We start from the raw sequence: 14,554 nt of genomic DNA, 5'->3' as shown, positions 1-14,554 counted from the left end.
TGAGCAATAAATGAATTGATCATTATATAAGCAATATTATTAATATACCAGTAATAATTTATCACTATTTTTTGCACCTTTTTTTTCCTTCCCATTATTTTCTCATGTAATCATCATTTACTATCATTTATTCTATAAACGACATTACCCTTAAATCATTACCATCATGCCACGAGGCTGGGTTTTTCTTATACTTGGCGCGGCCATATGCCACTGTCGCAACCGAAACGACAACAGGGAAAAATAATATAAATATAAATGAAAAAAAAATTGTCGGAAAGTAAAATTGGAGGTATATGTATATGAATATGAAAACGAAACATTAACATAACATACGATTATACTAGAACTGTGTAAGTCGTGGTCATACATTACATACTCCAAGGGAGAGAGACTGTGGCAAACTAAGTTTAGTTCATTCGTGTTCGCGTTTATCGTTTCCTTGTCTTTTTTATACTTCACACTACACTACCCTATAACTATAACTATAACGCCACCACCGTCTGGGTTTTCATTCTTCTTTTCACTGTCTCGAACCATTTTTTTATTCTATTTATTTCGTGGCTGGTGTGGGGTACCTGAGTTTTTTTTTTTTTTTTTTTTTACTTTAAAGTCCCCTTGTTTTTGCACCCTCAAACATTGTTAAAAGGTGCTTTTATATTCTTTTCTCCTCATCTTTCTTTTCTTAAACTTCACAATTATTGTCGTAACTATTACTCACTCTAATATTCTCATACTCACAGCTACTTTATCATTTTTCTCCCTTTCTTTTCTTCTTCTGTTCAGCTTAGACACTCATTTTTATTAGGTAGCTGAGTCTTTTTCTTCTTTTTTGTTTTTAGAGTGTGTTTTGTAACTTTTGTTTCAGATTTGCGTTTTGATTCGTTGATTCCTTCATTTCCTTGCAGTTTTGTTGCTGAGTGTGTGTGAAACTGTGAAAGAGAGTTATGGCAGGAGGTGGTGGAGCTCCAGCACCTAAGATTGATGAGCCACAACCTCATCCCCCGAAGGATCAGTTACCGAATGTTTCTTACTGCATTACGAGTCCTCCTCCATGGCGTTAGTTTTTTTCTCTTTTTTCTTTCATCATAGATTCTGTTTCTCTGTGCTCCTACTTTGAACCTGATTCTTCTGTTATCTTTACCGATATGGTATTTCTAAAAGCATGTTTTGTGATTCTGACATATTTGTTTGCGCGTGCTGTCCCTTTTTTTTTTAAATCAAATTATTGAAAGTGGCTTTCGGGTAAATTCTTTCCTTTTAGGTGCTTTGATGATAACAAAAATATGCTGCTGAAAAATAAAACTTACTCTTAAACCGATTTTTAATTTTATGTTTAAGAAGGCATGTGGAGGAAATTAAGGGAGATCAGGGGAAAGAGTTATTGGTTGTTTAATTCACTAGCCATGCCTCAAAATTTTTCATTTTCAATTTAATCATGTTTTTTTGTTTGTTTATCTTAGGGACTTGGGTTCTAATTTATGAAAGTGCAATCGAAGGTTTTTTTTTTTTTTTTCCTGTGGTACTAATTTAATTGGAACCAATTCGATGCCCTATTTGTATTTGGCTAGTTCCAATTTATTAAACTTATTTGAAATTAAACTTCTGGTTTTTCCCATCTGTAAGTTTTGACTATTCTCATTATTTCCAGATCCGGGTTGGGTACTTTATAGACTTTTTGCTAGTTCTTTTAATTCTATTTATGGCTCCTGATGTTATAATTTTAAAATATTTTACTGATTAAAAATACGTTTTTTTCTTTTTTGATTAAAAAACTATTACTCATTTATTAAATTTTGGAGCGTTTTGTAACACCGCCTGCAGTCAACACTCAACAACTTTTGATTGAACAATGTGGGTTTTATGGATAAATTAAATGCTGTATTCTGACATCATGCCAAGTAGTTGAAATTTTAAAATTTAAGCCACTGCTAGTAGTACTTCCCTGGGCTTATGGCGTTGAAAATATGACTAAGATAGTACGGTTCTCTTCATCTTCTTTAATTTGATGAGAAATTTGGTGCAATTCTGATGCAGCTGAGGCCATACTTCTTGGTTTTCAACATTATCTTGTGATGCTCGGTACAACTGTGCTAATTCCCACTGCTCTTGTTCCCCAGATGGGAGGTGGCAATGTAAGCATTAACAAATTCAATATAATTAAAGGAACAATTTTAAATTTCAAATGGAATAATTTTGAAAGGGTTATCTGATCATTTGATTGAAGTTGCACTATTCTCCTAGCAAAAAATAATTTATAAAACAAAGAAAATTGAAAGTCCATTTTTTGCAGGAGGAGAAGGCAAAAGTTATCCAAACTCTACTTTTTGTAGCTGGAATTAACACATTGCTGCAAACTCTGTTTGGAACTCGATTGCCTGCAGTAATTGGAGGGTCTTATACTTACGTTGCAACAACAATCTCTATTATTCTTTCTGGTCGATTCAGTGATGAGCCAGATCCTATAGAGGTCCTTTTACCAGAACGATTCTTTTCTATAAATTGTGTGCGGTTGATATGCTTGCCAAACAAAGGCATCCACATGATTTGTAATCTGTATCAATATTTAGCAAATTTATTCTATTTGAAATAATAAGAGCATAGTTTTCCAATGAGGGTTGGGTTAATCAATGCATTAGAACTGTGTAAAGACTAAGGTCTTGGGTTCAGTTCCTGGTGCTTGTGGCATACGTTGAAATTACAAGCAGACAATTTATAGAAGAAAGAGTGTAATTTTAATTCACCGAGCTGAATATGACATTGGATCCTGATGCTTATTTGATGGAATTGTTTCATCACTATTTTGTTTTTTGGATGCACATGAGCATTTTATCACTTTCTTCCTCTTACTTTTTGGCTTTATTTTTTCTTCTATTCAGAAATTCAAGAGGATAATGCGGGCAACCCAAGGTGCTCTTATTGTTGCTTCAACTCTTCAAATAGTACTAGGCTTTAGTGGCCTTTGGCGAAATGTTGCAAGGTTGGTCTCAGGTTCTTAGTAAGTGGCTGCATTATATTTTCTTGGTCTTCATATATGGTTGAAAAAAAATGTCTGAATTGAAATGTAATCTAGATTTAGGGTCATCTTTACCATATATGCTCATTCTCAGTTGTTACTCTGAATTGAATTTGTTTGAAGAAAATATCAATAATATAGTCCCTGTGAACTGAAAGGATCAAAAGAACTTAATATTCCTGCGATTGAGTGTAATATTCCTAAGTGATGTAACTCCAACTTCTTTCTTCAGGTTCTTAAGTCCACTTTCAGCAGTTCCTTTGGTATCTCTTGTTGGTTTTGGGCTTTATGAGTTAGGCTTTCCTGGGGTAAGTACATATTTAAATTGTTTGGGTTCAAAGCTAATATATAAAAAAAATTCAATATTGATGACTGGCTTGTGTGTAGGTTGCTAAATGTGTAGAGATTGGACTGCCAGAGCTTATATTACTAGTATTTATTTCACAGGTAGAGTTCTTTAGAGTGTCAAAAACTCTTGGCATCACGATCTCAGTTCATTTCTTTACTTTTATGGCATAATGATGGCTTGTATGGAACTTTGTTAATAACAGCTATTGGTTTTCATGCAGTTTGTACCTCATGTGCTACATGCAGGAAAACATGTCTTCGATCGGTTCGCTGTTTTATTTACAATTGCAATTGTATGGTTATATGCTTATCTGCTCACTGTTGGAGGGGCATACAACCATGCTGCACCTAAAACACAGTCAACCTGTCGCACTGATCGATCTGGTTTAATAGAATCTGCCCCATGGTTAGTAGTGGAATTTCATTGACTATTTACTCTAAATGGAATTTTTTCGCTGGCAGCTGATTATTTAATTGCCAAAATGTCCTTAAATTGAGGTGTGATTTTTCACTATAAAATTTAAAAATGTACCTTCTGTGGATTGGGGGGTTATGGAGATTTATTGTTATGATTTCCATTTAAGTATACTATATTTTTATGAGTGGTGCCTTTTGGACTTGTTGCTATCTGGGGAGATCCCTCTTAGTTGATTCTGTGAAACTTCACAGCCGAGTTTCCAATGTGAAGAACCTCAAGATGCTTTGACTTTGATTTAGCCTTATGATTACCTTCCTTTTCTTCTTCTCTGTTTCTAAATTCTGTATGGACTTTTCTTCCCAATTCCCATCTGTTGATATCAATTCCAGGGGAAGCTAGTTTTAAGCCATGAGGCTGTTCAGTATGTTATGAATTAGGAATTGTGAATCATTGTTTGGTGAATAATTGTCACATTTGTCATCTTTGAATTTTTTATATATATATTGTCATTGTTTTGAACTTTAGAGCATGATCATAATTGACATTTTTTATGCAAGACTCTGTTGCATCCTTGAGATATTAATTTATTATTCACTGATAATTTTCTATTTAGTCATAGCCTTGTGACTTGAAACTTATGGGGAAGTATTCAACATGTATTTTGGGTTTGCAGGATACGAGTTCCTTATCCATTTCAATGGGGAGCACCTACATTTGATGCAGGTGAAGCCTTTGCCATGATGATGGCATCCTTTGTTGCTCTTGTAGAGGTAATTTCTTTCTTTAGACCTTTTCTATCTATTTTTAATTTGGAACAAGAGTTCTTTTTATTTATTAATTAATTGGTATTGTCCTTCCTATGTAATACATATTTATACATTTATATTTATTCTATTAGCTTTTATATTCATAATTTCCTGTCTCTTCTGTGTATTTTATAAGAGCTTTGCAGTCAGGCATTCTGGATATCATATCAGTCTTATTTTTCTTGGAAACAATTGATCTTTAGAGAAATTATCTTGCTTTCTTAAAATAAATTTTACAAATCTTGTAGTGCATCATGATTGAATTTTTTTTCTTCTCTGCCTCCTTAGAAGAAGCATATAGTACTGAAGTCAGGATTTTAACCCTAAGAGAAATTTTATAAGTAGTTTGCCATATGTAGAAAATGGCGGTTAAAAATTGGGAACCACATTGATACTGTTAACCATGTATAGTGTGTTTGGATTTCAGTTAGAAACCCTCCACATAATAAACCAAACACACACTTAATGTATATAATGACTTTATATGATAACTTTAACAATGATATGAAAATGATTACTACATAAATGCAGTAAATTAGGTTGGAGACTATGGTTGGTATGTTAATGAACATCTGGAAGGATAATATAAGGTAATGGAACCAAAAGGGTGGGGGTGGTGGAGATTGATTTAAATCATTTTGACTTAGTTTATCAGCTATGTTCAATCAGTGCAATAGTTGGCTTTTTTTATTCCATTCTCTTGAGGGAAATTGTAATTATTAATACATAATTTACTAAATTTTGACCCTGCACATGGTAGTATTACTACATGCATGATGACATACTAACCAGGATTATCCATCTTGTATTCTATACCAGTGCCTAACTCAGTTAGTGTTATACAGTTGCTAATTTGCATTATCATTGAATAGTAATGCTTTTAGAATTAATTTATATATTCACGATTCATTTGTTACAAGCAGTCCAGTGGAGCTTTTATTGCTGTCTATCGGTATGCAAGTGCAACACCATTACCACCATCTATTCTTAGTCGCGGCATCGGTTGGCAGGTACAAAAATAGCTAATACTTCTGCATATAAATATCTTAAGTATTTTTTTTGCATTTAGAACAAAACTTAAATCAAGTTCCTTCCCATCTAATTTGCAAGTCAAACAATGGCATGTGGATATATTTTTCAACATTAAATAGCCTCCATTAAAAAAATGTTGGTGAATAAGAAAAACTTATCTCATGTCATTATTTGATTTATGAATTTGATGACAAAGATATATGGAACTTGATCTAAATTTAACCCTTAAAAATAATGGTAGTTTAAAGTCGATTTATCAACTGACGATTTTGCATTTTTGTTTCTTCTCTTCAGGGAGTTGGCATTCTGTTATCAGGATTGTTTGGAACTGGCAATGGATCCTCTGTATCTGTGTAAGACTGAAATCATTCTGTTTGTATACGTTGCTTCAATTTAGAGGAAACAACTTCCTTGTTGATGAGGTATTTGTTTGGTTTCCATATAGAGAAAATGCTGGTCTTTTGGCTTTAACTCGTGTTGGCAGTCGAAGAGTGGTGCAAATAGCGGCCGGTTTTATGATTTTCTTTTCAATTCTCGGTGAGTTGATGCAGCTCAGTGCAGTGCTTGTAATTTTGAATATGTAGTTTGCCTTAACCTAGTGCATTTATTCCCATCAACTCTTGCTAATTTTTCTTTACTGTGTAGGGAAATTTGGAGCCGTTTTTGCATCCATTCCACCTCCCATTGTTGCTGCACTGTACTGCTTGTTTTTCGCTTATGTTGGTATGTCTCATTTTTAAGATATACTCATAAGATACATTCAAACTTTTGGTTTACTTTGATACTTACAATAATCAGCGTGTAATGTTCCACTTCCATTCATTATTTGTAGGAGCGGGAGGTCTAAGTTTTCTTCAATTCTGCAACCTCAACAGTTTTAGAACAATATTTGTATTAGGCTACTCCATCTTCATTGGCTTGTCTGTGTCGCAGTACTTCAATGAGTACACAGCAATTAATGGTTATGGTCCGGTTCACACCAAAGCAAGATGGGTATGGAACTATGAAACTATGGATGTGATGTACTATAAAAAAACCTTGAATTTGTTATTAGCTTTTGTCACGAATTCACTTTTACTGACAATTTTATGTGCCTTGCAGTTCAATGATATAATCAATGTCCCGTTCCAATCAAAAGCCTTTGTTGCGGGTTGTGTGGCATATTTCTTGGACAACACACTACATAAGAAGGAAGCTGCTATTCGGAAAGATAGAGGAAAGCATTGGTGGGACAAGTACCGTTCCTTCAAGACTGACACAAGAAGTGAAGAGTTTTATTCACTGCCTTTCAACCTCAACAAATACTTCCCATCTGTGTAACTGTGCAGCTTAACTAATAAAAATAGGGGGTTTCATTTCATCCAAAATTGAGTCACAAGAGTCTCTGAAAGGTCGTGATTTGACTTTTTCTGATATGAGATTGGATCTTATTACAGGTTATAGTTATATGAAGTCCTCTTCTGCTATAGAATATTCTATAACATTTGTTATATTGCTTTTCTTTATGTAAATGCTGACTTGGAATTTGGAAAGTTGATTCACTGTAGTTAAGTGCCCATTTTATTTTTCATTCATTATGTTCACTTTTATTATTTTATTTCACAGGGGATTATTTTAAACTGCATTGTTTAATCGGGTTAATGATGCGAGTAATGTTAAATAATATCCTTTTGTCGTAGACCATATTTTATTTTTTGAAATGATACAGTACTCCAATCAGTGGTTCTTGCCACATTTTAATCTTCAAAATTTCTTGTAGGTCCTTTCTTCATTAGAATAAATTCTTGTTCAATGAGCTCTACAGTAATTCAAAATAGCTCCTTTATTTATTCATTTTTGGGGCGGGAAGAGAGGGGACAGGGGTGTTAAACAATGAGGCCTAAGCACAAAAGAGGAAGAAATATAGTGGGGATTGAGAAGAAATATAAAGTGTATTTGATCATAAATGTGGGAATTTTGGATAAAAAATGAACTGCCATAAGCATGGTGAAGAAATATTAAAATACCATTGTTGGGTTAATTACTATTTAGCGCTAACCAGACACTACGAATTAAGAGAGAAAATGGATGAGAATCTCCAACGTTGGAATCTTCTTGTTTTGAACAATTCATGACATTGCTAATATGTATGGGTTGTGTCCATGTAAAAGGAGATCGAAGCCTTGCAGATTCTCATAACCACTGAATTGAGATGGCTCTTGTACTATTTTATGATACAATTGATTTTAGTAGAAATATTCAACAACCCCAACAATTGATGTCCATAGCTTCCTTTTATTGCTTTTAGTGTGCAATACAGATATATTGGACCAATCCTTATCTTGTGTTTTAAGATATATTTTTTGTCCAACCTTACGGTTTGTATATAATGTCCACGTCCCCAAAAGATCTTGATACAAGTCAAATTCCTCTCTAACAGTGTTTACCCTGTTAGAGATGTGTTCTGCTTTTGCCACTTCTATCTAGTTGCGAGGGTAGCTAGACTAGAATCTTGCTACCAGTAACTTGTATAATCACTCACCAACAATATATGAAGTTAAGCAGCGATTCCTTGTTGTATCTGGATTCTTTTGACCCGGTTATACTATACTGCCTCGTACAAATTATACATTGTTATCTGTATCTTCTTGTAAAGTAATCGATTGTACAAGTTTGATATTTTGACTCCATATCATAACGTACCTTTCTTGTAGGTGTTAATAAACTTGCAATAGTTTTGTATGTGCAATACCTTCACGGTGATGCAGGTTATCAACTTCTCATTGTTATTTTTTTTTCTTTTTGTGAATACAACTTCTCATTTATATAAAACCAGAATGATTGGATTCTGCCATTGTTGGTCGCTTGATCGAACTAGCTCTGATACTATCATAGAATTTGATAACAGAGAAATGAAAGGGAAAGCAACTCAGTTTCATTAACCACCAAACTCTGAGTACAGTTTAGTATTTATAGACTATTCTGTTGGTTACAACAACTGTCACTAACTAACTAACTAACTCAGAAACTAACTCTCTAATGACTAACTAGAGTAAAGCTAGCTACCCGAGACTACTGCAGTTGAATAATTGCAGCTCTTACAATACTCCAATACAAATAAAATTGAGATAGTTTCGCACGTGCAACATATTACCCATAAATAGGCAGAACGACACAGTACAAAGGGTAACTAACAACAATTCCTTAATACTACCGAATTATTTATGAATATCTTGTTGGATCAACCAACCTTGTCCACAAAAGAAGGCAGTAGCATGGATCTGTAGTTGTAACAAAAATAAAAGGCAAGATAGGAATAAATTCTTAAGTTAGTTGTAAATAGAATAAAGCAAAACAAGTAGGTTAATGCTTGAACTGAAACCGTTTCAAGTTTCAACGGATTACCTCTGAGTTATAAAACTTAGGAGGTCCCTTTGCTACCCCATTTTTCTCTGGATTCAATTTATTTATTGGATGTTTGAAGTTCACTGGGGGACCCTCCGTGGAGCAAAGCATGAATCCAATCGCCCCACTGGTAAACAAGAAGAAAGAAACACTTGTTACCAAAAACGAACAAGAATATAGAAAGTTAAATAAGGAATGGAATACCTTACATATGCAGGAACTGTTGCCCAGGCATAATTAACGGAGCCTTTGAATATCTTGCAATTAGCTATGGTATCTGCAACCTCAGAGTTCGTATGCCACAACAGCACTCCACGGGGTCGAAGAGCCTTTGCTATTGATTCTAAGAAGCATTTATCAGCAAGAACATCTGCACTATGTCCTGCATCATATTGAATTTCATCATTTCTCTCCCAACTACTCTTTTCTCACTACACTTGCAATTTGGAAGAAACAAAGTTTTCTTACCCATTGCTGGAAAAGCATCCAGTATAATGACATCGTAAGCGCCCTCAGGAACAGAATTGATGAACGCAACTCCTGCATATGTTTGTTAGAAATTTGGTAAAAATAAATTGAGTAATATAACTTGTACGACAAATTTTTACAACAATTTCCCCACGATCATTTTTTTTCTCTCTCTTTGTTTCTCCACTACGCGCCTATCTTATTACACATTTCTCTCTCTGTCTCTTGATTTTCTTTCATGTGCAGAAATTATTATAAAACTTTGTTGTATAAATAACATAACTTATACAAACTCGTGTGGTTTGTTCTGCAAGTTAAAAACAAATGGTTTAACTTTTTACCATCTCTGATATGAACATGCATTCGGGGATCCTCGTAACCAACAGCTATATCTGGGAAAAACTTCTTATAAACCTGTGTACTCAAACGCATAAGAAACTCACATGGTTCTAAGAATATATTATTGGAAGCAATACGTTAAAAGTGGAACTAAGTAAGGAGTAATAACTTAAAGACTAACTTACATGAATGACCATTTTGTCTATTTCACATATATCAATATGCTCAACAGAAGAGTGGCGTGATATTTCCCTAAGAATTCCACCATCTCCCCCTCCAACAAGCAGAACCTGTAATGTTTAAACAAAAGTTTCTTTTTTCATTAGATAGGATAGTTCATGTGCAAGTGAGGAATAGAAAGAATGAACAAAAACCCTTCTTTGGATTTGGAATGGAACAGAGTGCAAGGTGAATGAGCATCTCTTGGTAAGCAAATTCATCGTTTTCTGTCAGCTGGATATACCCATCCGGAATTGCAATCTTGCCATGTCTAGATGTCTGCACAATTCACATCACTCTGGGATGTCATCAATATTTTATTCGTAAGAAACAGGGAAAAGTATAATAAAATAATTTAGCAGACAGACTTAGATCCTCCTCCATTTCTTGAACAAATGACAATATTATAAGAGGTACACTAACTTAGCTATATGCATTAATGTGATATAAATTCTAATGTGATAACATACATGCTCAGGTACAAGAGATTGTGCCTATATTGTAACCCATACACTGTAGCGACTAAATGAGGAAAAAAAGGATTAGGAAAAGTTACAATAAAATCAAATAATAACAAAAATCTATGAACAAATCAAATGATTTTAAGAGTATGGAATATGCTAACAATGAACATGGTACCTCGAATACAAGAAGCTCTTGGAATTCTGATTTCCCGTGGAATAGGATCTTTTCCATTTTATATATGTGTGCTTCTCCTGTGCATTGTTGATGTGATAATTAACAGTACAAAATGTTACTACTAACTGTTATATATTAATTATTGTTGTTACACTTTCCAATATTTTTTATTTTTATATTATTGTAAAAAAGTTAAAAATGACATTTCAACATCGGTTTACAATATGTTTAACTATTTAGTTTTGAATGTTCCTGTCTATGTGATTTATTGCTATTTATTGTACACTGTTGCAATGGTCTTACTTTCCCATCATGTGCTTTTGTAGGTGACTCTGGATATTTTCAATTAACGATGTTTGAAAATAATCACCCACCAAAAAAAAGCACCAAATAAAAATCTAAAATAAATTTATCAAAAAAAAAATCTAAAATAAAGTAGATGTCAGTAAAGTAATTGACTTGGAAAGAAATAGTTACCTGGCCAGGAAACATCAGCATACCACCCGGGAAACGCAGGATATGTCTTTAGGTGCTCCATTACTCTCCTTCTTTCCATTATCAGCTGCTGTTGTTATTACAAGGTTCTTATGATCAAAATTCTCACCCCAAACTTGTGATTTGCTGGTATATTGATAAACAACACTAGTCTATTTGGCCATTGGACTTTGCTTTTAAAAAGGTAATTGAATATGCCAATAGCTATATGGCCAATCAGCACTTATGCTATATTTGGCGTGGAGAACTAAGAACGTAAATGCATGCACCATTACAATGCATCCACCACCCCTTCACCCGGTATAATATATATAGGTGGTGTGGAGCTAGGAAATGAAAAAAAGTGGGACATGCCATTAAGGTATAATATAAAATTCTCTTCATTGTAGTTATAAAAAGAGTTTATAGGATTCACCTGCTTAATTTTGGTATATTTGGGATTTAACGTAGTTATAAAAAGTTTAAAATTAAAAAATTCAAAATATCTTACTTCATATAAAACCAACAATTTCTAACAAAATTCTTTCTTCAAATAATTAAGTAAAATCTTTTGGGTTTCATTATTTGCACTTGCTCACACTTTAGGTTTTAGTTTCTATATTTATAAATTCTACTTATTAGCTCTTATATGGAAGATTTTTTATGTTTCAGAACAAGGGATATAATTTATCTGACACTCTTTATCCTGATATATATATAAATAAAAAAACATATAAAAATATAAAATTTAATTAAATCAATTTTATTCAAATCACGTAAATAAATTCACATTAGTAAAAGGGTCACATTCGTTTTATTATTATTAAATAAAACTTATTAAAAACATCTTTAAATCAAAATAAAGTCGTCCAAGTTTACAAAAGAACTCAAGTTAAGCAGCAAAATAAAATAAAGTTTACAAAAGAACATCATGCAATTGAAACAAAAACTCATGTCCCAATGTCACATCCTATCAAAACATTGTGTCTCAGTGTTCTCTAGCATGAGATTCTTTAAACTCATCTATCTAGTCATCTGCTCCCACGAACACAAGGTTCGAGATCATCACAGGATCCAAACACAATCAACACATATGAAGTAAGTTATCACATTTCTAAATAAAATACAAATAAACAAAGACATAAGCAAAATATATTATAGAAATATTTATCACATAACTCAACTTAACACAATCCATGTCACTTCACCACTTTATCATTTAAAATTTATTTTTTCAATCACCAATCACATTACACATGAATCACACACTCGAATCAAAGACGTAACAACACTTACCAATTTCATAATAAACAACTCACAGGCGTTATGCAACAATTATACTAAAACTCAAGCCTATATACAATGTGGTATCATGTCAGTGAAAAATAACATCAGGACGCTTAGGAGTACATAACAAGACACGTCATGCAATGAATATGTCAGGTTACTCTCACTAAGTAAAATCATAAGGTGACTAGTTAGGGTCACTCTGTTTTGCAAGAATGCTCCAACTATATAGGATCAACATAGGCTTAAAGGAGCACTCAAACCAAGTGTATTTACTTCCAAGGCCTAAACTCTGAAGAATCCGTTAGGGTCTCACCTTCCTAATTTTGGTCCAACCCCTAAAACAATTTTTGCACGCAGACATTGCTCATGAATTATACAATACCTACGATCTCACATTTGTTTTCAAACACATTTAACACATTGCACTACAATTTAACACCTCAAGTTCCTAACTTGGAACCCTACATTTTCCTTTTAACACCTCGTCCATTGCGCTACAATTTAACACCTCAGGTTCCTAACTTGGAATCCTACACTTTTCTTTTAACACCTCGTGCATAAACACTTTTCTCAAGGTAAACACCAATGAAATTATTGTATAATTCACAACTTACAACACAAGTAATATCACATCAAGTATTAATCACATACTTATTCACAGCCATATTACATGTCCAGGATTTAACACATGTTCAACTTGCTACTTATACTCAATCTCAACTTGCTACTTATACTCAATCTCAATCACAATTTCGCAATCCCAAAATGATATATCATTGCGCCTCATGTTTATTTATACATCTTCATAACATTCATAACGATATTCATAACCATAATATTCTCAAACTCCAACACTTGAATAATTTTTGGAATCATACTATAACAACACTACAATATTATTTACATAAAATATTAATATAAATAAATATATAGCTAAATATATTATATAAAACTAGCATACATCATACTGGATCATGAATTTCAAAGTAAGCTTTCAATGCACCAATTCCAAATAATTATATGAACACTTTACCACACACACACACACACACACATATGTATATATAAATGTAAAAATAAGTATACATGAATTCATATATATTATCTAAGAAGTACAACACACAATCTACTAGGAATCTTTGGTCAATTTCAATTATAATATTAATTTCAAACCATATATATAAGAAAACCCTAAAAAGCACGAAAAGGGAAAAATACAAAATCAATATCTCACTCCCTCTTACAGTAAATCTCTCCTTACTTAATTTAATCAATTCATGCTAATTAGAAAAATGTCCAATTTATAGGATTCACACTCAACATAAAAACATATCAATTTCACACTGGGACATCAATTAGTACGTCAAACACAGTCAATTCGTAGTTATCATTATACAGACAAAATTAAAACGCATTAAACATCCCAAAATTAATCCCAATTTGATGCTCTAAGGATCCCTACACATGTTCACTCTAATCCCAATTGCGATAAACTCACCCCTTACCTCTAAGCAGGATCGCGCGTGTAGTCCAGCAGCGATAGCGACGTCTCTAGCGGTTCCCTAAGATTCCTCAAGTTTTTCCTCTAATTGTTCTGCTAAGGTTTCAAAACATTAGAGAGAATGAGAAGAGATTGAAGTCTCAATTTCACTGTCTCCACACAAGAAACATTTCTCTCTCTATAGACAATATTTCGCAAATCCCAACAGTGAGAATGTGCGTAAATGAGTTTCGAAGGTGGTGTCCAAATTTCGATCGTAGTTTTACTAAGGTTTGAGTGTATGCGGGAAAAAAAAGAGAAATTTGGGAGAGAAAGAAGAGAAAACTGAATTTGGGAGAAAGAGAAAGCGTAAAAACATATTATAAATGTAAAAACTGATCTAATATGTTTCTATTTATAGCTATGGTACTTTGAGCCTATTATTTTCTTTATTTTTTTATTTCATTATTTTATAAAAATGAACTCTATTTTACTTCCTATCAAGTGAATGAATAAAACATCCTTTTTATTTTCTAAAAACACATATTTATTTTATTTACCTTAAAATCATTATTTTAATTAATAAAATTATTTCTTCTTATTTATTTAATTACAAAAATTTCATTATTTTCTAAAAATAT

The 14,554-nt window shown here is 33.0% G+C and overlaps 2 protein-coding genes across 4 annotated transcripts; one reads left to right on the top strand and one right to left on the bottom strand.

Moving 5' to 3' along the window:
* Positions 1-425: 425 nt before the first annotated feature.
* On the top strand, positions 426-7,194 carry LOC114411935 (nucleobase-ascorbate transporter 6-like). Of its 2 annotated transcripts, none has more exons than XM_028375684.1 (15): positions 426-649; positions 909-1,059; positions 2,038-2,135; positions 2,294-2,470; positions 2,880-2,980; positions 3,249-3,324; positions 3,404-3,463; positions 3,586-3,770; positions 4,456-4,552; positions 5,512-5,598; positions 5,915-5,973; positions 6,066-6,157; positions 6,266-6,343; positions 6,453-6,613; positions 6,722-7,176. In XM_028375684.1, the coding sequence occupies exons 2-15, from the start codon at positions 948-950 to the stop codon at positions 6,938-6,940; spliced, it is 1,602 nt and encodes a 533-aa protein (XP_028231485.1). In that variant the 5' UTR covers positions 426-649; positions 909-947; the 3' UTR covers positions 6,941-7,176. The 2 variants fall into 2 exon arrangements, with proteins under 2 accessions (XP_028231485.1, XP_028231484.1); XM_028375683.1 differs by lacking the exon at positions 426-649 and adding an exon at positions 669-808 and having other exon boundaries at positions 6,722-7,194.
* Positions 7,195-8,512: 1,318 nt separating this feature from the next.
* On the bottom strand, positions 8,513-10,151 carry LOC114411936 (spermidine synthase 2-like). Of its 2 annotated transcripts, XM_028375685.1 has the most exons (6): positions 9,997-10,151; positions 9,814-9,886; positions 9,473-9,544; positions 9,209-9,386; positions 9,005-9,131; positions 8,513-8,880 (listed from the first exon to the last, which is right to left on the bottom strand). In XM_028375685.1, the coding sequence occupies exons 1-6, from the start codon at positions 10,006-10,008 to the stop codon at positions 8,818-8,820; spliced, it is 525 nt and encodes a 174-aa protein (XP_028231486.1). In that variant the 5' UTR covers positions 10,009-10,151; the 3' UTR covers positions 8,513-8,817. The 2 variants fall into 2 exon arrangements, with proteins under 2 accessions (XP_028231486.1, XP_028231487.1); XM_028375686.1 differs by lacking the exon at positions 8,513-8,880 and having other exon boundaries at positions 9,019-9,131; positions 9,214-9,386.
* Positions 10,152-14,554: the final 4,403 nt, after the last annotated feature.

The sequence above is a fragment of the Glycine soja genome, chromosome 5 (genome assembly GCF_004193775.1).
Source record: "Glycine soja cultivar W05 chromosome 5, ASM419377v2, whole genome shotgun sequence".
Lineage (NCBI taxonomy): Eukaryota > Viridiplantae > Streptophyta > Magnoliopsida > Fabales > Fabaceae > Glycine > Glycine soja.
Note: the sequence above shows the minus strand (reverse complement) of the source record. Positions and strands in the feature narration are given on the sequence as shown.